Source organism: Phoca vitulina, unplaced genomic scaffold (assembly GCF_004348235.1).
Source record: "Phoca vitulina isolate PV1807 unplaced genomic scaffold, GSC_HSeal_1.0 scaffold26, whole genome shotgun sequence".
In the NCBI taxonomy this organism is placed as follows: domain Eukaryota; kingdom Metazoa; phylum Chordata; class Mammalia; order Carnivora; family Phocidae; genus Phoca; species Phoca vitulina.
In genome coordinates, this window is record NW_022589729.1 from 21,047,599 (window position 1) to 21,071,032 (window position 23,434).

Genomic DNA, 23,434 nt, shown 5'->3' on the forward strand with positions numbered 1-23,434 from the left:
CCACCTTGGTGTCGTTCTACATTTGACGGGACTCCCAACTTGTTCGGGGTGAGCAGATCGAAGTGGCAGGGATGGAAGGCTAGGGAGGGGGTGGAGGAGGGGAGCTGCGGCCTTAAAAGATCTTGGATTAATCCAGGGGCTCCTGAAGCCCCCTGGCCACCAAGTCTGGGACAAAGGGGTGGGGCGCAGAGCCGCTCCGCCCACCAGCCCCGCCCTCACCAGGCCCCGCCTCCTGCCCTCCCCGCGACGCATTGTGGGATCTGTCCGCCGGCCTGGCGGCGGAGGAAGAGGTGCGCGGTCATGGGCTTCCAGCCGGTGAGACCCTTGCTCTGGCCCTGCACCAGGGGACTACGTCCCATCTGGTTCTGGACACTCCGCTCCGGACCAGGGGCTCTCGCCGCCGACCCCGCCCCGTAGGGCGCTGCACCTGCCCTGGATGCCGGGGTCCCGGTACCGCACAGTGGGGCTTGGGACCCTGCTCAGGTTACCCTTCTGGCCCTGACAGGCTCTCGCGCTGGAGCTCGGGGTCGCCATCCCTGGGGCGGCTGGTCGTACGGGACAGTCACCACCCCCTCCCCGGGCTCTTCCCCAGCATGATGGTCACGCTGCCTCCTCTACCCACAGAGCCCAGTCCTTCTGGCCTCCCTGGGGGTGGGGCTGCTGACTCTGCTCGGCCTGGCTCTGGGCTCCTACTTGATTCGGAGGTCCCGCCGGCCAAAGGTCACTCTCCTGGACCCCAATGAGAAGTACCTGCTGCGACTGCTAGACAAGACGGTAAGTTGTGGAGGAAGGACCTGTGTAGAGGGGGGACCATCCACCCAAGGGACTTTGCAGCACCAGACTTGCCTGGTGAAACGTGTGTGTCATCCATCCTCCAGACTCTGAGCCACAACACCAAGAGGTTCCGCTTTGCCCTGCCCACCGCCCACCACATTCTGGGGCTGCCTGTGGGTAAGGAAAGTGTGCAGTGGGCTCCTTTCCCGGGTATCCGAAGAGGGTGATTCCCCTCCCTACCCAGCTCTGGATCCATGAGGTACCACTGACCCCCGGACCACTCCAGGGTGTGGCTTCTGTGCCCCCAGACATCCTTCACACTCACCGGTTCTTCCTCCTCCCTGCAGGATTTGCTTATACCTCCCCCCAAGCAAACACTAATTTTGTTCTCATTGGCGGACCCTCAGATCACCTGCCACTGCTAAGGTCCTGGTAGTAATTGATGAGTTTCTCCAATGGGGGGCTTATGAAGGATACAACTGGTGGCCCAAAGGGGTCCTCCCTGCCTGGTAGCTCACTGGAACCATGCTAGGAAGCAAGACATCCTTGTTCTCTCAAAATTCCTTGAGTATTTCGAAAGGTAACAGGAACGCCGCTTGTCCACAAGCAGCCCTTATGTAGCTTTCCACGTGGTCCCCAGGCAAACATGTCTACCTCTCTGCCCGGATCGATGGCAGCCTGGTCATCAGGCCATACACTCCTGTCACCAGTGATGAGGACCAAGGCTACGTGGATCTTGTCATCAAGGTAAGGGGGTAGGAAGGTGCCCCAGGAGCTCCTTATCCTTCTCTTTCTGGGATTTGTAAACTTCCAAGAATTGTTTGATAGCAGGAGACACGTGTCCTTTGGGCATATGAAGAAAGAACTTGGAATGGGGATGATGGCACGTGCGTAATTCCTGCCCCAGCTTCAGGGAGGACCGTTCAGCAGGTGGCTCAGAAGTTAGTGACATTCCAAATGAAGTATGTTCTGTTCTACCAGGTCTACCTGAAGGGTGTGCACCCCAAATTTCCTGAGGGAGGGAAGATGTCTCAGTACCTGAATAGCCTGAAGGTTGGGGATGTGGTGGAGTTTCGAGGGCCCAGCGGGTTGCTCACTTACACCGGGAAAGGTAATGGCCTCTCTCCTCCCTAAGCCTTCTTCAGTGCCCATAGTCATCTTGGCCCAGTGTGGCCATGCACATGCGTGTATGTGTGCACATGGGGAAGGCCCAGAGCTGCCCTTCCTTTAAACATAGCACTGATATGATAGAGAGGCATATTTCTCAGCTCCATTTGCCACAGGGGTCAGTTCCCTATCCACTAGAATTCGCCAGCCATGACTGCTGTGGACATGCCTAAAGCAAACCCATGTCTCTGTTTCCCTCCCTCTGAGATTCGCTTCTCTGGCTGAGCGGTTCAAATAGCCAGAGATAGCTTTCTTTCATCCCTGCCCATGGGAACAGCTGCGTGCATTAGCAAGCCTCCAGAGCTGCTCTGTGCCACTTGGGAAAACAGATTCACGCCTGGCTCCATGCCTGTTGCCCTCACCAGGGAGTGACCCTCTGCCAGAGGCAGCTAATGACTCACTGTGTAGCCCTAAACTGACTGGTACTTAATAATATGGGACAGATAGTCCTGGCCCCATTGTCCCTCAAGTGTATTATTGTCAGGGCTGCTCAACTCAAACCTCCACCCAAGCTCCGGGATCCGATTGCATAGCAGCTGCCAAACTGGCCTGGGACACATTTTCAGTTCTGTATTTGTTTTCTTATTTTCTGGTGTTGACTTTTTTCTTCCACCCCTCTCTTCACTTGACTTTTCAGGGAATTTTAGCATTCAGCCCAACAAAAAGTCTCCACCAGAACCCCAAGTGGCGAAGAAACTAGGGATGATTGCCGGCGGAACAGGTGTATATCACTTGAGGGGCCATCCTCTCCCACCATTGTTGATTGTTGCCATGAAAACACTCAAGTGACTCTCAGAAGGTTTGATAATCATAGCCAAGCTGTTAATCAGTGGATTCCTGGCAATGCCTAGAACTCTCTAGTATCTGAAAAACAAATCATAATCAGGTAGAAAGAAAAAAAAAAATTTTTTTTAACTAATAGAATGAGAGAAATCAATCATGTGGGCTCTCCCAAGACCTCTGGTTGAATGAATCTAATAATCTTTAGGTGAGAATAGAGAAGCAGCTAGAAATAGGGGAGTCGAGAAGGAAGAAAATGAACAAACATTGGATGTTTCTGTATTAGACACGATGCTAGTCACTTTATATGCATGCATATCTATGAAGTAGGTATTAGTCTTCCCCTTTTACAGATGAAAACAGTGGAGGTTCAGAGAGGTCGAATGGTCTCCACAGGGTTAAATAGTAATGGCCAGAGACAGGATTAGTATCTAGCTCTGTCCAGCTCCAAAGCACATGCTCTCAACCCACAAGTCCAGTGTTCCTGAACCTTCATCATTGAATCACTAGGTACTCATCTGTGACATTTGAGTCCTAGCCTCCAATAGACTTTCAGAGGAAGAGTCTGAGATTGGTTCCTTAGAAGGATTTCGACAGTATGATCTTATGTGAATAGTGAGCATGACCACAATTCGCCTGCCAGATACAAAGTGGAGTGTGGGATCAAGGGCATCTCTGTCCCGGAATGTCAGTGCTGCACACAGGAGGACAGAGGATTAGGGTACTAAAGGAAGGTGGAGCGGAGTGGTAAAGGTGTAGAATGAAGATGACAGGTTGATCAGCTAAGGCGCGAGGACAGGGGAGGGGCTGCGGCCATCCTATCTCATTGTGAGCTGTCTGTTTGCAGGAATCACCCCGATGCTACAGCTGATCCGGGCCATCCTGAAAGACCCTGAAGATCCAACCCAGTGCTCCCTGCTTTTTGCCAACCAGGTTGGTTTACTTTTGTCAGGCCTCGGTCTTCAAAGTTGTGGAGGCTGAGAGGTGTGGCCCCAGCAGGCACGGCCGGTCCAGTGCCCGTTGTGGCCTCTGCCCAAGGTGCCCCCCTGCAAGGGAGAGAACCTCTCCTGCCACAAGGAGGACAGAGCATTGAGCCAAATCCTTCCCTGGCCCCCCAAGGGAAAATGAAAAGAAAACATGTAAGGAACCTAGTTCTAAGTGTAGAAAGCTGCTCCTTGGATTTCCTTTGTTAAATATTCCATCTTTATTCCCTCATACTGTGTAAATAAGGGCTACTCCCCTCTCCTTCCCCTCATGCTATCTCTCTAAACGTCTTGCTTCTTCGCTAGAACTTTAGCTTTCTATTTCCATCCTGGTTGGAAAGTCATTATAGCAGAGAACTTCTTTTACGCGTGCCTGAGGAGGTTCCTAAAGACTTGGCTTCCGCTTTCAGACTGAAAAGGACATAATCTTGCGGGAGGACCTGGAGGAGCTGCAGGCCCGATATCCCAATCGCTTTAAACTTTGGTTCACTCTGGATCACCCCCCAGAAGGTACCTGCCCCATTTCTGGACATCCGCAAATCAGGGCCTTCTCCCTGGTTGGGGGGGGGTTCTGATCTCAGTGAAACCAACCCTCCAGCACAGCCAAACTCAAAAGTGTGAGTGCACAGACTTAGTGCCTCTCCTGGGCCCCTTCCTTCGGCTGCCTGTTTTCATTGGGCGGGGAGGGATGGCTGTGAACCTGGAGCAGGCTGAGGATACCCACCCAGCTACTGTTACAACTTGATCCCTTCTCAAGAGGCTTTACCCAGGACTCACCCCTCCCCACCTTATGGTACCCGACCCCTTGCCAGCATGAGTCTGGAGTGTCTGGTCTCTCCTCTCCTCTGTACTTCAGGTTGGGCCTACAGCAAGGGCTTTGTGACAGCCGACATGATCCGGGAGCACCTGCCCGCCCCAGGGGACGACGCACTGCTGCTGCTCTGTGGACCACCCCCGATGGTGCAGCTGGCCTGCCATCCCAACCTGGACAAACTGGGCTACTCACAAAAGATGCGATTCACCTACTGAGCATCCTGCTCCATGGTCCTGTTTCCTGGTCCTGTTCCCTGCAATTGTCCTCAGTCAGTACTCAAACGCTATAAGCCCTAGATTCCTTTCCTGACAGTATCAGCCTTCTTGTCTTACTCTGGAGCCGAAATCTGGATGATACCTGCAGGAACAGCATCCTTGTAGCCATGGAAGAGGGCCAGGGCTGAGTAGTTCCTGGAAGGGGCCCCCCAGATCTCCATGTGATAGAAGGTCCAGGTCAGGCCCGTGGTGCACTGTCTTCCACGGGTCAGAAAGAAGGAAGTGTGTACATTTGTCCCGACACTAGCTAGTTCCTTGATAGCATCACACTGGGTGTCTGTGATGAAAGGAACAACCTGTGTCATGGGTTTTACTTAATATTTGGTGCTTACCTCAAGCAGATTCTGCACGTGTGAGCGCAAGTTGAGCGGCCTTACAGATGTCTCGTAGAGATTGCCGGAAAGGAGAAAAGGATTTCTTTAGACCTCAGAGAAGGGAATCTGTCTCTCCCTGCCCCAGCCCCGGTCGGAAGGAGATGGCCACCCACAATCTAAGACAGCTGCTTGTGGCAGAAACCTCTGGCTGTGCAAATAAACGGGGCTCAGGCCCCTGGGTTATACCTAACGGGTTGTTGTGTTTGTTTCTAAGGCTTTTCGCACCTGGGAATCCTGGGAGGAAGCATTTCCCAGCACAGAATTTCTCCCAGGCCTTCCAGAGAACCTTTGAGTGCTAGGGCCATGTGCTGAAATACGACCTGCCGCCAAACTCAGGGATCACTTAACAGCTGCCTCAGCAGAGCCAGAAGCTCAACTTCTCCCCGGAGGCTTTTAAGGGTGGGGGAGAACACAAGTTGGAGGGGATGCTTTTTGAACCCAGGTATGATCACAGTGGTCCCTTGGTTTGGCCACTCTTTCCCTGCCTTCTCTTGGCCCTTCCTTCACCATGCTTCTACTTCAGGGTACCTGGCAAACCAACTAAAGTATTGTCTTTCTGTCTGGAAGAGAAACTTTCTCCTTTAAATAGTAACCTGATATCACCACCAGCCCCAGCCAGACTTGGTGCCTGGAGAGAGTTGGCCTCCCCCAGGCCCATCTATCCTGACTGCCCTTCACCTCTGCTATGATAATTCACCCCCTTCTCCCAGGGTCGGACTAGGGCAGCTTCCTCAGATCTTCTTTGCTAGTCCCATTGGGACAGAACAGTGAATCAATCGTAGGAGGAAGGTCAACATTGCTTCCCTGCATGGAACTATGTGTTGCTTTCCCTGGGGCCCCAAAAGAAAGGCTTGTGGGGCCTGCAGAATTCACCCCTCCATACAGTGGAGTCATCAATAAATACTGTTACTAGTATTTCATCAAACATTTCTCGATCAGCTAGTATGTGTATGCCACTGTGCTCTGTGAGACACACTTGGCCATCTCACCTCCAAAAAGAAAGATCTTGCATTGGATTGTTAGGCTCAAATAGTGAAGCAGCCCAACAAAGAGAATGTCCCACGCAAGAGCTCACTGTTCTTTGTCTTACATGGGTTTCTGCCTCATTCACTCAACATACAAACATTTATTAAGGACCTGCCACCTGCCAAGCACTGCTAGTTCCCAAGGATACGATTCTGACCAACACTGATCTTAAACTGCCCCCCCCCCCAAAGAACTTGGTCTAGAGTAAGATAGACAAATAATAAACAATTACAACACAGTGTACAGTGTGATTAATAGTATAGTGGAGATACAAGGTACAGATGGGAAGAGTTTGGAAAAGATTCAGAGTAGGAGAAAGAGAATAACATTTTTGAGTTAGCCATGTAATAGGTGCTGTGCTAAATACTCATCTGTATAATTTAATCCTTATGATAATCCTGTGAGTCTATGACGAAGATTTTACCAAAGGTCATACAGTTGGTCCGTGGCTGGCAGAGCCAGAATGTGAACCTAGCAGTCTCAGTCCAAAGCCAAACTCAGAACTGGGCCTTGTCAATTGCTTGGATCTTTCAGCGGAGAATGGGAGGAAGGGCAATCCTGCAGAAGAATCAGCATTTGCAAAAGCCTGGAGGAATAAAAGAGATGTCCATATTTGGAGAACTAGGAGAAGTTCAGTGAGGCCCAAATGCCAGAGGGAAAGTAGAGCAAGATGAGTCCGGAGAGTAGGTGAGAACCAGCTGATAAAGGCCTTTGTAATGTCTCGGTAAAGAAACTTAAAACTCAGTCCTGTGGACAGTGAAATTTCTGAGGGTTTTGTAGAGTGGGCAATTCATAAGAGCTAACTTTGATGAAGTATTCACCATTTTCCGGGCATCACACTAAGAGCCTGCATAAATTATCTCATTTAATTCTGACAAAGATTCAGTGAAATAGCACGGTTTTTTTCAAGATTTTATTTTTTTAAAGTAATCTCTATACCCAACATGGGCTCGAACTCACAAACCAGAGATCAAGAGTCAAGTGCTCCACAACTGAGCCAGCCAGGCGCCCCTGAAATAACACTATTTTATTCCCATTTTTCAGATGAGATCATTCTCTTGACCACTAACGTGCTCAAGATCATAGGCTGGCCAGGGTCGGAAACTTGGTTCTACGTGACTCCTGAGCCCAAGCTTTTAACCAGCACCAAAAGAATTAATCCCATTGCCCTGAGGCGTCCATGTAAGATTATAACAAATTGCCTTCTCTCTCAGCATCTAGAATAGCACTAGCTCTGTACTATCCTTGGGAGAACTGAGAAAATTGTCAGTTCCTCGAAGTTTCTGTGTTCTGTGATTCAGCGGAGGGCTGCACCGCCCAATAGTCTCCCTGACATGCACTCCAGGGCCACCATTCTGGCTGCAATGTGGGAGCAGGGAGCTGGAGCAGAGAGTTCTCTCAAACAAGACTAGTTAGAAACAATCCCGCTGTTTCTGAAGAGAAGTGACAGGAGTCAAAACTAAAGTCTAGCCCAGTGCCTTGTACATGGTAGGCACTTGAAGAAACATTCGTAGAGGGGCGCCTGGGTGACTCAAGTGGTTAATCGTCTGCCTTCAGCTGGGGTCATTGATCCCAGTGTCCTGGGATGGAACCCCGCACAGGGCTCCTTGCTCCCACGAGAAACCTGCTTCTCCCTCTGCCTGCCACTCCCCCTGATTGTGCTCTCTCTATCTCTATCTATCCCTCTGTCAAATAAATAAATAAAACCTTAAAAAAAAAGAAAGAAACATTCGTGGAGGGGAGAAAGGGACCATGAGATTGAAGAAGAAATTAAGTGTTTCGGAGATAAAACCACTGGCGTTGGTAACATATAAAGTGGAGAGAGTTTCCCAATTTAGAGGACAAGGTGCATGGTAGGGAATTCGGCATTCCTTCGCTGGGTCCGGTCTAATTCCCAGAAATTCCTTCTCCATCACGCGCACCAGTTAGTGACTTGGGGGTGTGGTCCTCCCCAGGTCTGGAGAGGCGGAGTTTACCATTGGAGCCGAGCCAGGGGGCGGGGCCTACCGCGAGAAACCGGGCCTCGAGGGTGGTGCCTGCCGCGGAGGGGGCGGGACCGGGCCAGAGGGGGCGGGATCGGGCCAGAAGGGGCGGTACCCCGCGCTCGGGAGGCGTGGCCGAGGGGACCCGGCCTGTGATTGGGACTGCGGGAGGAATGCCTGGCAGTAGGAGGAGGGAGAGCCCGAGAGGAGGTGACGCGGCCGCGGAGGTGACGCCGTGTGGTCGCGCGCCCCTTCCGGCGCGGGGAGGGCGCTGAAGAACCGGGGCCGCTCGGCCGCAGGCCGCCTCCAGCGCCGCGGGATGTAGCGCAGGGGACCGCGGCCCCCAGCAGAGCCTGCCCGCCGGCCGTAAGTTCCCCCCGGGCTGCCGCGGCGAGCGGGTGGGCGGGGATCGGCCGCAGCGCTAGGACCCCCGGGAGCCTCGGCCCAGGCCTGAGGCGGGGACAGCCCGTGGGGCTGACCCGCCCAGACACCGCGAGGGTCTCAAGACCCCCAGCCGGAGCCGGCAGCGCCTCGGGGCTGCTCCGCGGTCGAGGTTGTAAACATTTCCGGCCCCTCCCACTGCGCGCCGCCTCCGAGGCGGCCTCCACAACAATTTAAGGGCGGGTGGGCTGCTCGCCTTCGGCTTTTCCCCCCGGGCTGCCAACCGCTTTGGTGAGTGCTGAGTCTTCCCAGCCCTGCCGGGGAGTTGAGACGTCGGGATCCCGGCCCGGGGATCGTATCGGGACGGGCCAGGCCAGAGCTAAGCCGGGTCCCCAGGCCGCTGCGCGAGGCAAGTGGGGAGTGGGGGGTGCGGGCCTGGGTCGCAGAAGCGCCTCTCTCAGCCTTTGGTGACGGGGCAGCCCCAGGGGGTCCTCGACGACAAGTCTTTGGCAGATCAAACCGCGACAGTGTGCCCACCTCGACTGGGGGGAGAAAGGGAGATTAGTGGACAATTTACCTTTATTTAAGGTAACCCTAAAAGCTGGAACGTGAGCAAAATCGAAATTGTTTGGGAGGAATATGGAATTTTATTCCCTTAGAAATCTCACATTGATGTATGCCATCTCATGTGTGAGATTTTTGGTCTTCAAGTCTTTGGCTTTTAAGAAAATAAAACAGATACATGCTTTCCCTCAGTTTTAGTGCTTCTCAGGCTACTGGGAAACTGACGAGGCGAATTTCAGTTTCCACAATTTCAGGTGTCAGGAGCAATAAGAGGCCTACATACTACTTTACTAGATTAACCATACTGTTTCCCCCAAGTATTTAGAAGACAGGCTAGAAAACACAGCAGGGAATATATAGGCTGCTGATATTAATTAAGTTAACACCATAATATCTGGTTCTTTTCTGAAGTGAAGTCGTAGTGGGGTTGTTCACTGCCTTTCTCTCTTGATGGGGTTAGGTCACCTGTTACAGGGCAACGGCTGTTGCTGATATTTTATAGTATCTACAGTACCAGGAATTTAGACTGGGCGGTGCTAAATAGATTGCAGTGTCAGGCTAGCAGTTTCCAGCTTGCAGCCACTAAATTTATTACAGAGTAACTTCTGTGTTCCCATACAGTGGTTGTTGGTACTTGGGGAATCAATCTGAAAAACTGTGGTGTGTTACCTGTGAGGGTCCATCTTCCGGTAGACCTCCACAAAACCATACCTAATTGCAGAATAGAATGTGAGAGCCTTCTGTTCTCAATGGCCAAGAAATTACATGATTCCCAAGGGATTTAAAAAAAAATAAATGACCACTTTGCCTGCAAGTAGGAAAGAATCACTAGGCTCACCATTGCTAATGGCTGAAGGATACCACCTTAAGTAGGCTTTTAGGCTATCTTCAGTTTCTTAAAGTCTGGCCTCATTTTATCTTATGGAAAAGTGGATTATTCACTGCCCTGGGGACTGTGTTCTTTCAAGCGTGCCTTGGTCATACCAGGTACACTTCTGGAATGGCCACTACTTCCATTCTATCTATCAAGATACTTCCTTAAGGTCTTCCACAAAACCTTTCCTGGTCATTCCAACTAAAATTGAGCTTTTCTTCTGAATTCCTCCAGCACTTAATGGCATTTAGCCTTGTAGTGATGTTAGTAGAAAAAGTTACTGCCTCCTCTAATTCTCCTTTGCCTTATCTGTGTAGGCACAATCAATAGGTATTGTCAGATGGATAATAGAATAGAATTTGTGTTTCTCTCTAGGCCAGTTAAGTTTGTTCTCTATTTCCCTAGGAAATTTCCGTTGACCCCTATAATATAAAGCCAAACTGAACTCTTTAGCACTCTTGCTGTAGGGGCGCCTGGGTGGCTCGGTTGGTTAAGCGGCTGCCTTTGGCTCAGGTCATGATCTCAGGGTCCTAGGATAGAGCCCCGGGGCGGGGGGGCATCGGGCTGCCGGCTCAGCAGGGAGTCTGCTTCTCCCTCTGACCGTCCCCCCCACTCGTGCACTCGCTCTCAAATAAATAAATAAAATCTTAAAAAAGAAAAAAAAAAAACTCTTGCTGTATTATCCTGTCCTATCTACGTGTGATTGCACTGGTGAACTAAACAGTCACGTTGAACCCAGAAGCTTTATTTATTATGGTGTTGCTGTTGTTTTTTCTGGTACTGGTACTTATCAAAGTCATTACCATTTGTCCTTAACCTCCATTCGTCTCTAATATCGCCCACCAAACTTTGTTCCTCTCACTGTGCTCAAAGTTAATTCCCCTTTCCTTCTCAGAAATGTTGGGGGCGTGATTAATGTTCATAAAGTTTATAACTATCTTCAGTGGAAACAATCCTGGAAAGTGCCCTGTAGGCAAACCAGTTCCAACTGATTGGCTTTTAGGTATGCATCTAGATTGGGGCTTCCGATGTACGCAGTGTAAAGTGACTGCTCTCCTGTGTAAGTGTATTGACCATATATCTGAAAGCCAAATATTAAAAACAGGGACTGGCATGAACCTCCTTCATCAGCCTGTGTATTTTTTTTTTAATATTTATTTATTGATTGATTGATTGATTGATTGGTCATGGCATTTGGAAAGCTTATCAGTCTGTGGGATCAAAAAGTCTTCTGTTGGGATAGCTGGAGAAGAGCTACAAGGGAAGTTAGAGTGTGATTCTCCACTTTAGACACTAAGTCGGTGACACCCAGCATCAGGTGAGAAAGCTTAGGCCTCACTTGCTGCAGTTTGGTAATTTTCAAACCTAGGTCTTTGCCTTGACTCACTTTTCCCCAGCAGTGCTGTGAAACCGCGCGCCCGAACAGAGCATAGGTAGAGGAGAGGACGTCTGTGTTCTTTGACTTTACTGCTAACCTAACCGTGCTTTGGAATAAGAGAGTCAGGCAGACATAGAGCCTACCCATGCCTACCCACAGAATCTCTAAGGGTCCAGAAACTCCAGATTAAAAATTCACAGAAGAAGCTTTACGCCTTTGACTCCAGGGAAGGAGTGTGCTTGGAAAACTTGGGAACTGGTTCTCAAAATAAATGTCTCCAGAAACTGTGAGGGAAGTAAACTCTCTGGCTAACTGGCCGGTGATTAAGAATCAGTTCTTTCCCCAAGTGTGGCACAGGATTATCTTATTTATAGGAGCACAAACACCTCCCTGCCTCCACAGCGTTATTCTCTAATATCATAGGTTTATCCAGTTGGAAAGCTTAGTGGTAAAGATTTTTATTAGCTTGAATTGAAGAAATCCCATCAAAAATGCACTCAGTGGAGTTTGGCCCAGTTCTGATTTGTCATATTGGGTGTGGTGAGTTTGAGGGGAAATGTGTTTCCTCTTTAATACTAAGGATAGAGAAAGCTGGCGGAAAGTTGAAGTATATTTGGCTCTTCTGAGTGCTCCCAGAATCGGTCTTAATACCATAGGGGTTTATGCTGGTTTTATATAATAAAGACAAAAACACTTGCTTGTAATAATTCCCAGTTGTTTGTGAATGGTCACCCTATAAGAAGTTATATTTCCAGGTCCTAGTATTATTTGCTCTTCTCTCTTGCCAGACCTCCGATCCCTATCTCTCCCTTTCCTGTCTCTGTGTTGCTACAGTTTAGAAGACCAAACTGGACAATGGACTTTGCTCACTATGATGACATGATCTCCATTGACCTCCATTGTATGTACTTTACATGATGCATGATGCCATATCTTGTATGATGAGTTGTAGCTGATGGCTGGTTTGTGAGTTAACTGGGATGTCTGTTAGGTTTAGTGACTCTGGGCCTAGAAGACAATGCTGAGGGGAGGTGTAGGAACTAGTGATAAGAGGAGCTGGAGGGCATCAGAAGAATTAACAGAGTGATTTGGACTGAAAGGGGAAAGACATGTTGGCCAAGAGACAGAGATCATCCTAGAAGAGCACTAGACTTGAGGGCATAAAAACTTTGCAGTTCAAATGAGGAAATTAGGAAGAATACCAAGCTGGATTCTGCATTTGATCTCTGACCCTAACTGTCCAACTTAAGGTTTATCTATATTATTCTCATTGCCTCTAGTAAAATAGTTACACAGCATTCGAAATAACTGAATTTAGTATGTGGCCATTCTAGGTTATTGTTCTCTCCCTCCGCTGCCCTCCTGAAACGTGAAATTACATCACTGACTTTGTACAAAACACAAGTGACCTCATGCCATCTGATGATAGGCTCCTTTGAAGACACTTGTTCAGCTGTGTGTTTTGCACAGTACCTTAGAATGCCTTCGGGTGCTAGTGCTAAATATATTTGTTAAATATTCCGTGAATATATTGGCTTACTCTGGGGAAAAGGAGAAAGCCCCACAAGCACAAGAAAAAGTGCATAAACCCTTGGCTAGTGACAAGAAGCTAATAAGTCATATGCTTGCGGACTAGAATGCTGCTCCCTTTGTTCATTCATTTTGAAATATGGGTTCTGACCAAAATCAAGGGTACATATCACAGAACCTGAGTTTTGGGGGGGTTTTTTGTTGTTGTTGTTGTTTTTGCCCCGGCAGCAGTGTTCTGAGCTAAGTGTATGCTCCCTATTCAGACTTGTCCAAAGTGCCCAAAGCTTTTTATTTTTCTTTTCTTTAGTATAGAGTATTTCTTAGTAAAGCTGTTTATTCAGGAGTACTTCACTCTAAGGAAATATGTTTTGTGGTCAACCCATTGAAAAAGATTTCCCAGTGTTTCTTAAGGGGATTGTCTATTTCCTGAGGTTTTCAGGGGCCTCCAGTTTCCTGTTCTCCTTAGGCTCAATTGTTGGCTTTGGCTGTGGGCTGGCACCTGTCTTGTCAGAATCTTGCACATTTGAAGGAAGAAGAACTATCTATGTGTTGACACCATATAAAGATCTGCTGTGCAGTGAGTTACTGTTTGCTCTCTTGAACTAGATTTGCCTATTGCTTTCAGCTGTGCTGGTGAGTTGAACATAGCATGACTTTTGAAATTTAAGGACTGCCCTCATCTGACTACTTATATCCAATTATAATCCCTGAGAAGGAACTGTAATTAGTCTTGGATAAAAAGAGAACTGGTATAAGAAATCAAAGATGTTTGTGTAGTGAACAGCGGTGGGAGATAGAGTGTCTCTCTCATGAGCAGTCATGGTTACTGCCTATTATTAAAGGTTTGGATTCCCTAAGCTTAAATTTCCTCTCTGGTAATGCAGCCCACTCCCTGTGCGGGTGCTGCTTGACCCTCTTTGCATTGCCCTGTGGTCATTGGGTTCACAGAGCCAGTGCATAAAAATGCTAGTATTCTGGTCGTTACTGTTGCTATGAGTAATAAACTCCTTTGTTGGGGCGGGGGGCTAGTAATATACAAGATGGTGAGCATCTTTGGACACTTTTCTCTCTTTTCAATATCATTTTCATCTCCCTGAGGCTTGATTGGAAGACCACTGCTTGAAGTCCAACTCAGGAAAACCTCAAGTATTAGAAGTTTTTCCTAGAAAACTGAGTTCTAGGTTTCTCAGGTTTTCCTTAAGGATTTGTGTACCTGTCTCTAGTTTCTGAAAAACTAATTTGAGTGGGGCTTAGATTATGAGCTATGGTGGTTGGGACAAGCTCTTACTGAGCTGGTTGTTTGGTATGTGTTTGGCAAAGGGCAAGGCTGGGGCTGCCTCCTTGTCTTCAACTTCCTGCTCCCAGGTAAGTTATTGCTTGCTTTAAGGAGAGATTATGAGGAAAGCTTGTTACCCAAGTGTCGAACCCAGGCTATAATCCTACAGTAGAATTAGTAGACATTGCAGAGAAATTAACCATCTAGCTCACAACCAAGTTCCTTCTGCATATGAGGCACACTTGTCAGATCATTTGTAGAAAAAGCCCATCCGAGTTCAGTTGGCATTTAATTTATTTAAAGATTGGGTGGTCTTGAAATATAGTTGACCCTTGAACAACACAGAGGTTCGGGGCACTGACTCCCGCACAGTTGAAAATCCACGTGTAACTTCGGACTAACCAGAAGTTAAATACTAATAGCCTACTGTTGACCAGAAGTCTTACCAATAACATAAAGTTGATTAACACATTATTTTGTATGTTACATGCATTACATACTATATTCTTACAATAAAGTAAGCTAGAAAAAAGAAACTGTTATTAAAAATCATAAGGAAGAGAAAATATATTTACAGTACTGTACATATATGTCTTGAAGAAAATCTGCATATAGGTGAACCCTTGCAGTTCAAACCTGTCTTGTTGAAGGGTCAACTGTAATTACAGCCAGGGGTTGGCCTCCTACTTTTGCTCCCCATTCTCAGAGCCAAGCCTTTCTTGGGCAGAATAGCTTTGAGAATGGTAGGCTAGACTCTTCTCACTAAATGGGCTCCACACCTGTGGGAGGGGGTTGAGGGTGAGTAGCTGGTTTTCTGTGGTGACAGTTTGGTATGATTACCACAGATCCTTTGAAGACAAGCAACCAGATGTTATATTTTCAACCTTAACTGTAAGATTAGTGAAGTTCTGAGTCAAGACTAACATTAAAGAGGGAGAACAAGGAATAGATTTTAATTTAGCAATTACCTAGCCTTTAGAATTGGAGGTAGGGTGTGAGTTGATTAGCTGTGTCTTATTCAATGTTGACTCATGGAAATGAAACTGTAAGAGGAATCACTTGTCAATACCCTTCATGTTTGTGTTTGCTTTTAGTGTTTACCATCACAGGGAGATCTCTGCCCCTTGGGGCTGAGAGACCCCAACCTTTCCCCAAGCTGAAGCTGCAGGGTATTGAGGTACCAGCCAGATGTCTTCTCACAAAGGATCTGTGGTGGCACAGGGCAATGGGGCTCCTGCCAGTAACAGGGAAACGGACACGGTGGAGCTGGCTGAACTGGGACCCCTGCTAGAAGAGAAGGGCAAACGGGTAACTGCCAACCCAACCAAAGTAAGTTGTCTTCCCAGGAGTCATTGCCTTAATCAGAACCTCTCATTAGGCCTGTGTCAGTGTCCATTTTTTTAAGATCTCACCTCTCCCCAAAGGAGGGACCATAGCACCCTGGGAATATCTCCATCCAGTCCTTATCATACTGTATTATATGTATCTTTATTTATTTGTATCCTTTTTCCACTGTAAGCTTTGCAAGTTCACTCATCTTTATAACCCCAGGACTTAACACAAGGCCTGAAGTCCAGTAAGTAATTAGTAAATGCCTGTGAATGAAGGAAGCATCAGTTAGGATTAGGTTTGGCTCCATATAACAAACAAAAATCCCTATAGTTCTGACAAGACAGAAGACAGTGTGTCTCATGTAGAAGAATTCTAGAAGTAACCCATCCCAGGCTGATAACAGGGCTCCACGACTGTCAGGCCTCTGTCTTGATCCTCCATCACACCCCCTTACCAGCCACCAGAAAATGAGGAAGGGGAAAGAGGAGAAGGGCCCACCCTTTCTGGAAGTATCTCGCAACACTTCCATTTACATCCCATAGGCCAGAATTTAGTTACATAGTTATATTCGGCTGCAGTGGAATGTAGGCAATGTCATCTCTTCATTGAGCCTGAGTAAAATTACAGTAACATTCCCACCCTGAATAAAACCAAGGGCTTTGTTACTGAGGAAGAGAGAGAGAGAATGGATATGGGGGTAGGCAAGCAGGAATCTGTACCACACAATTTAAGAGGAACCATTCGTTTCCCAGGGACCATCAACAGGAGAGCGAAAGAGGAGCTGAACCTCCCAGCTCTCCATCTCCATGGTTTGGAGCCTTGGGACTGAGAGAAAAGTCTCTCTCCTTGATAGGGAAGTGCTCTCCCGTGTGCACACTTTGTGTCAAAGCTCCTTGGGGGTCAGGACTCTGTCCTGTCCTGTAGAAAGCTGCTGCTTTCTACAGAACCAGTTTGGAGGCCCTGAGACTCTTGGGAGCTGCAAGGAATACAAAGTTTCAGTCATGATATAATCCCCAGAGTCAGTGAACAGGGAACCATGAACAGATTTAAATTGTTAAAGGAATCTCTGAGACTCTGTCTCTTCCATTGTTTTGAGGATTTAGTGGTCTAGAATAGAGAGATATTTGGGAAGTTGGGGACAGTTGAGAACCACTGTCCGATAGGTAAGGAGGAGCCATCCAAACTTAAAGAACATTTAGAACTGGTGTGCGTATCCCTTTCGCGTCAGCCTCCACCAGTCTGCCTCCTGTGTGCTGAATTGAGCTCTCACTCCAGCATTTGCAAAGTATTAATCAAGCTTGAGCTACAGTGTTACGAACTCATTAACTATCATGCCTTTGGAGAAAAAGCCACAAGTCCTATGGGTAAGAGAGAGGCCAGGCAGGAAGTGTTGAGTTCAGGTTTCTTTGGATCTTTCTGATCTGGACTAGCACAGTGTATGAGATGGCTCTTAGGATTGGTTTTTGTGTATTTTTTGTCCCTGTAGGCTGAAGAAGAGCAAGCATGCCCAGTGCCCCAGGAAGAGGAGGAGGAGGTGCGGGTACTGACACTTCCCCTGCAGGCCCACCATGCCATGGAAAAGATGGAGGAGTTTGTGTACAAGGTACAGCCCAGTAGCTTCTGTCCTGGATGAAGGGCAGCAAACACGCATTGGATTGAAGAACTTTTACTTCTGCCTGTGGGTTTGTTTTTGCTCAAGATGAAGTAAATCAAGGGGAAGGCTAGCTACATTTTTACTACCTACCGTGTTAGGCAGTGCTCACAATATATTCTAAAACGGAAGTTCTTAGCTTTTTTTGCTATGGATCCCTTTGGCAGTCGTTAGAATTTTTTAATTTTTAAAGTTCCGAAATTTTAATGTGGGCTCCTTTTATGAACACACTGGATATGCGTTAATGACAAGTGATAATGTATTTTATTAAAATTTATCATTTCTAAGCGGTGAAGCGTAACAATATTTTGATATCTGCAAAACTAGTGTATGAAAATATCTTGGATTTCTATGGGTGACAGTCGCAGCTTCCAGCACTACTGTGCTTTGGTGCTCACTTTTATAATTGAGGGGAGTGTTAGATTTCAGGTAGAGGTGAGCAAAAATGAAAGATCATTTTTTTCCCATCCAGATTTCCATCCTTCCCTGGATTCTATCCATTGTCCGTGTGTCCTGGGTTAAGAACCCCTGCTCTAAAAAGACATAGTCCCAACCTAGGAAGGACTTGGAATCTACTGGGGGGAAAGGACTGAGCAGGGGTCAACCAGAATCTCCTGGATTAGAGGGGCAAAGGAACGATAAAATGTATGTTTTCAAAACCATTATATATAGTTTCTATTTCTTTGTTTTCATTCACTATTTTTACTTAATTGTGAAATTTCAAGTAGCTTAAAGAAGGTCCTGCCATATTTTTTTCAAGATTGAGATACATTTATCTAAAGCATATCCAGATAAACTAACATGACGCAAGAACAAAACCATTAGCAAAAATTGGTCAAGATACACAGTACTGCGATGGCCTCGTTCATACTGTGCCTTGGACATCTGTAGGTCCAGGCTGGTTCCCTATTACCTACCACCTGAAGCCTGGTTGACATTCTCCTAGACTGGCTGTCCTTCAATCCTTGTCCTTGGGGAAACTAGCATTCTTTAGGGCCCTTCTTACAGTGTATATATTCCAGGTCTGGGAGGGACGCTGGAGGGTCATCCCATATGACGTGCTCCCTGACTGGCTGAAGGACAATGACTACTTGCTACATGGCCATAGACCACCTATGCCCTCCTTCCGGGCTTGCTTCAAGAGCATTTTCCGCATCCATACAGAAACTGGCAACATCTGGACCCATCTGCTTGGTGAGTGATTTGGGTGGGGAAGAAATCCAATGTTTTTGTCTCCTTAAATGCCAAGGGAGGGATTATATAGCCTTTGTCCATGGGAAGGAAAAGAACAAAGTTGTTCTGACTGATTGATTGATCCTTGATCACTGATCTTTGAGACTAGAGGAGGAAGGCCTAGAACCAGGAGAAGAAATTGGAACACTGGCAGAACTGTCCTCAGTGGAGGCAGTTGCTTCTATTTCATGAATTCCCACTGTCCAAACAAAATGCCAGCATTTCAAAAAGTGCTCTTTTCGTCTGAGTTTCTATGACTGGTGCCATTTTCTCCTGAAATTTTAGACTGCAGTTCCCACAGCTGAACCCCGTTTTTTAGTGCTGATTTAACACCATCAACTATCAAAGTGCATGTACTGTCCTTTCCCTTAGGCTTTTTTTTTTTCTTTTCCCTCCTATAGGTTTTGTGCTGTTTCTCTTTTTGGGAATCTTGACCATGCTCAGACCAAATATGTACTTCATGGCCCCTCTACAGGAGAAGGTGGTTTTTGGGATGTTCTTTTTGGGTGCAGTGCTCTGCCTCAGCTTCTCCTGGCTCTTTCACACCGTCTATTGTCATTCAGAGAAAGTCTCTCGGACTTTTTCCAAGTGAGTTGAAAGAACATCAGTACGGAAAGACCACACGCTACTGTCACATCTTGTGATTTGAGGGCTGACTGGGTACTGGAAACTCCAATAATTCCTAAAGTTTCCCTGATGTCCCAGAGGAAGGGCTTTCTATTTTGTGGATATAATAGGGCGGTGAAGTTCTTCTCTTAAATCCTTCATGAGAAAATGCACTGCAGCCTCCTCAACAGATGGATTTTACCTGTATGGTACTAACCTTTGTGAAATTTGGGGTACTGGTGGGCTGCAAGTACCCAGTACTATCTGACCTTCCTGTTGGCCGGAGCCACAGCAGGGCGTGGTAAAGTATGCCTGCTTCGTTCTGCTAATGCTCCTACCCACCCGTCTAGTTAAGCTTATCTTTGCTGCCCATGCACTGCTGGAGGCCCCAGACGTCCATCATCTAATGCTTTTCAGATTCCCCAACTCTGTGCCCGGAGTTCTGTTTATTTGCGTGTTGTTGTTGTTGGTTTTGGTGGTAGTGGCGGCGGGTTATTTTGTTTTTCCCATAATACCAGGAATACATTTTTATCATTAAAAAAGTCAACTAAATCAGAACAGTACCTCTTAAGAATACTCCCAATTCAGGGGTTTTGTTTTGGGAACTCAAGTTACCAGAACTGAAGAACATTCAGAGCCCTTCATGAATGGGAAGCTGGGAATCAGCTGGATAGTGACAGAACTCCTAAGCTGAAGTTTCCACTAGGGGGAGATTTGGCTGCCCACAACTAAGGGAAGGGATGAAGTCCTGTGATCCGGGATTCTTAAGAAACTTTTCCACTGCAAGATGAACCATGAGAGACGATGGACTCTTGAGAAACAAACTGAGGGTTCTAGAGGAGAGGGGGGTGGTAGGATGGGTTAGCCTGGTGATGGGTATTAAAGAGGGCACGTTCTGCATGGAGCACTGGGTGTTATACGCAAATAATGAATCATGGAACAATACAAAAACTAACGATGTAATGTATGGTGATTAACATAACATAATAATAAAAAAAATTAAAATAAAAGAGAGGAAAAAAAAAAAGAAACTTTTCCACTGCAAAATAGATGTGCTTGACTTGGTGGGTTTTTGATCCAGGATGTAGGATAAATTGTATGGGAAATGAGGGGAGGCTGGGTGGAGATGTTCAGAGCTGGGAGCAGGTGAACTAAAAGAACAAGTTCAACAAGCCATAGGATTTCTTCATTTCTCCCACTGATTCATTTCATTTTTATGGCTCTTTTTTAGACTGGATTATTCAGGGATTGCTCTACTGATTATGGGGAGCTTTGTCCCCTGGCTCTATTACTCCTTCTACTGCTCCCCACAGCCACGGCTCATCTACCTCTCCATCGTCTGCGTCCTGGGCATTTCTGCCATCATTGTGGCACAGTGGGACCGGTTTGCCACTCCTAAGCACCGGCAGACAAGAGCAGGTGGGTAGGAAGACATAGTGTAAACTTCATACATATTTGGGCCTTGAGCCTAATAGGCTCAACCCTGGGCCCTAAGGTTTGCAGTTGGGGGACCCCATCCAAACCTTGATTCGTGTTTAGAACTTGGAAAGCACCATGAATTTTCAAAGTTCAATTCTCCCCAATGTTCATAGTATTTCAGTGGCGTGCTAGCAGGACAGATAACTACCAAGCTGGCTGATTTGCTACAAGTATAGAAATGACTGCTCTTAAATTTGGTTTGAGAAAGTTAAAAAATATACAGAGCGCCATCATTTTAGTGACTGGTCCTAGGCACTCAAACCAAGGGGTTCAAATTAAAACACCTGGAATTATTTTTCCTAAGGCAATGGAAGGCTTGGTTTGGTGAATAAAAAAACAAACACCTTGAGCATAAACACTGGTCCCAACTACTGTAGCAGCTACAAAAGCATAAACATCTTTGTGTTGTCTCATCTGGACTCTCCTTTTAAGCTTTATTTTTGCAGCAACACATTAGTTACCACTAGTTTTCAGGCCCTTTGGACTTACTATGTGCTGTGTCTTAAACCTTCAGTTAAAAGAATTAAATATTCATCAAGCACCAACCGTGTGCCAAGCGTTGTGCTTTAACAAGGGCATCTACAAAAATGCAGATCAGGGGCGCCTGGGTGGCTCAGTCGTTAAGCGTCTGCCTTCGGCTCAGGTCATGATCCCGGGGTTCTGGGATCGAGCCCCGAATCAGGCTCCCTGTTCAGCAGGGAGTCTGCTTCTCCCTCTCCCACTCCCCCTGCTTGTGTTCCCTCTCTTGCTGTGTCTCTCTCTGTCAAATAAATAAAATCTTTTAAAAAAAGAAATGCAGAAGATCGGCCCTGCCCTCCAGTTATGTGTAGTGTAGTGATGTTGAGACAAATACCCATTCTTCCCTTCCTCTTACCTTGTGTGTCCCTGCAGCCTTGACAGCTTCTGATCTGGGTATGTCTGTCTACTCAGGAGGTCAGAGTCCCGATACTTAAGTCTTTTATGATCTTAATGGAAAACCTGCCCAGCTCCTCTCTGACTTGGAAGCCACCCACCTGAAGCCTTGCCATTGAGGTTCTGTATCCCAGTCAGCTGTGAGAGGGTTTAGACAGAGCCTTTGGCCAAGGCTTCACATTTCTTAACAAATAATAAAGAATGTCAGATGTTTGTTCTTGGTGCTCCTTAAAAGGTAACAGCACTGACACAGCCTTCTTCCCATTCTGGATGTTGAAGAAATGTCTGCTGACTGTTACCCGTCTTGTGGTTCATTTCCTAAACATGTCCTCTTCACCAGAAAATAGCTAATTGTCACAATAAACATCTGAATTCTGGAGTAAGACAGCGGTGCCTGCCGAGTGGAAGCTGGTTCCTTGCTTGACGATCTTACGTCTGCTTTGTTCAGGAGTGTTCCTGGGACTTGGCTTGAGTGGTGTTGTGCCCACCATGCACTTTACTATCGCTGAGGGCTTTGTCAAGGCCACCACAGTGGGCCAGATGGGCTGGTTCTTCCTCATGGCTGTGATGTACATCACCGGAGCTGGCCTTTATGCTGCTCGAATTCCTGAGCGCTTCTTTCCTGGGAAATTTGACATATGGGTAAGAAATGACTCTTGATGGTGAGTGACCAGCCAAAGTTAAAGGTCTAAGTACAAGGCGGTAAGAGACATAGGGATCCTGTAGTGTTTCGGGGTACCTGTATATACATAAGGAGAAATGGCAGGGGGATAACCGGTATTAACATTTTGGTGTATTTCTGACAAGGTTGATAAAAAATTTTCTACAACAAATACATCATTTTTATGATGTAAAAAAACTTTTAAGGAGAAACTAGAAGAAGCAAATGCTTGCTACTTACTTCTAATCTCTCCTTGCCACTGTCCTAAAGGCCCGTCTCTTGTCATTCCTACAGTTCCAGTCTCATCAGATTTTCCATGTCCTGGTGGTGGCTGCAGCCTTCGTCCACTTCTACGGGGTCTCCAACCTTCAGGAATTCCGTTACGGCCTAGAGGGTGGCTGTACTGATGACTCCCTTCTCTGAGCCTTCCCACCTGAGCGGTGGTGGAGGAACTTCCCAAGTGCTTTTAAAAATAACTTCTTTGTTGACGTGAGAGGAAGAGTCTGAGTTGTCTGTTTCTAGAAGAAACCTCTTAGAGAATTCAGTACCAACCAAGCTTCAGCCCACTTTCACACCCACTGGGCAATAAACTTTCCATTTCCCTAGCTGAGGAGGGCGGGGATGGCCCAGTCTAGCCATGCTCCTCCTCAGCAGCCCCCCTCGATGGCAAGGCAACTACCGTCCCCTCACAGAGACAGTACTTCGAAGCTCATGTTGAGATTTGACCCCTCCTCCAACCATTTTGGGGAAAAAATGATGGACTGGGACTCTTCAGAAATTCTGTTTCTGGAGGAAAATATCCCTCCCTTACCCCCATCCTTACTTTGTAACCTGGCTTATAACAGGCCATCCATTTTTGTAGCACACTTTTCCAAAAACAGTTAGAACCTGGTCCCATCTTTCTTGGGCCTGGATCTGCTTTTACAGCAGGAAGAACAAAGCCACCAACTTTTACATAGCCCGGCTAATCATGGAAGTGTGTCCAGGCTTCAAGTAACTTGACTTTTAATTTTTTTTTTTTCTTGGCAGAGTAATGTAAAATTAAAATGGGGAAAGATATTTAATATTTAATACTAAGCTTTAAAAAGAAACCTGCTATCATTGCTATGTACCTTGATGCAAAGACTATGATGATAATAAAAGAAAGTACAGAAGACACTTGGCGTTGAAGGATTTAACGTGTGGTCTCAACTATTTGTACACAACTCCAAAGGATTAAAACCAGTAACATAGTTTTAGATTCTGCTGAGATACAAATTTGAATCACAGTCATTGACAGGCTGGCATATGCAGGCCAATGAATGAGCCTAATTGAATTCCTAGCATCTGCTCCTCGATACAGCTTTATTTTTCTCTACTTATCACACAGACATTGGACTAGA

The 23,434-nt window shown here is 46.9% G+C and overlaps 2 protein-coding genes across 4 annotated transcripts; both read left to right on the forward strand.

The window, feature by feature from the left end:
- The first annotated feature begins 232 nt into the window (after positions 1 to 232).
- Positions 233 to 5,347, forward strand: LOC116643558 (NADH-cytochrome b5 reductase 1). The gene is made up of 9 exons (XM_032422438.1): positions 233 to 315; positions 625 to 774; positions 879 to 951; positions 1,415 to 1,521; positions 1,756 to 1,885; positions 2,579 to 2,662; positions 3,569 to 3,654; positions 4,115 to 4,214; positions 4,561 to 5,347. Exons 1-9 carry the CDS (start codon positions 301 to 303, stop codon positions 4,731 to 4,733), a joined length of 918 nt encoding a protein of 305 aa, XP_032278329.1. The 5' UTR covers positions 233 to 300; the 3' UTR covers positions 4,734 to 5,347.
- Positions 5,348 to 8,366: 3,019 nt separating this feature from the next.
- On the forward strand, positions 8,367 to 23,225 carry ADIPOR1 (adiponectin receptor 1). 3 transcript variants are annotated; one of them, XM_032422302.1, is made up of 9 exons: positions 8,367 to 8,541; positions 12,207 to 12,273; positions 15,273 to 15,507; positions 16,997 to 17,113; positions 18,184 to 18,355; positions 18,796 to 18,982; positions 20,232 to 20,419; positions 21,840 to 22,033; positions 22,347 to 23,039. In XM_032422302.1, exons 3-9 carry the CDS (start codon positions 15,367 to 15,369, stop codon positions 22,473 to 22,475), a joined length of 1,128 nt encoding a protein of 375 aa, XP_032278193.1. In that variant the 5' UTR covers positions 8,367 to 8,541; positions 12,207 to 12,273; positions 15,273 to 15,366; the 3' UTR covers positions 22,476 to 23,039. The 3 variants fall into 3 exon arrangements, with proteins under 3 accessions (XP_032278193.1, XP_032278192.1, XP_032278194.1); XM_032422301.1 differs by lacking the exon at positions 12,207 to 12,273 and having other exon boundaries at positions 22,347 to 23,225; XM_032422303.1 differs by lacking the exons at positions 8,367 to 8,541; positions 12,207 to 12,273 and adding an exon at positions 8,759 to 8,847.
- Positions 23,226 to 23,434: the final 209 nt, after the last annotated feature.

Coding starts and splice junctions, on each gene's coding strand:
- LOC116643558 (XM_032422438.1), top strand. Junction 775..878: donor TGCGACTGCTAGACAAGACG/GTAAGTTGTGGA, acceptor TCCATCCTCCAG/ACTCTGAGCCACAACACCAA. Junction 1,886..2,578: donor GCTCACTTACACCGGGAAAG/GTAATGGCCTCT, acceptor TTGACTTTTCAG/GGAATTTTAGCATTCAGCCC.
- ADIPOR1 (XM_032422301.1), top strand. CDS start 15,367: ATGTCTTCTCACAAAGGATCTGTGGTGGCACAGGGCAATGGGGCTCCT. Junction 18,983..20,231: donor GTCTCTCGGACTTTTTCCAA/GTGAGTTGAAAG, acceptor GCTCTTTTTTAG/ACTGGATTATTCAGGGATTG. Junction 20,420..21,839: donor GCACCGGCAGACAAGAGCAG/GTGGGTAGGAAG, acceptor TGCTTTGTTCAG/GAGTGTTCCTGGGACTTGGC.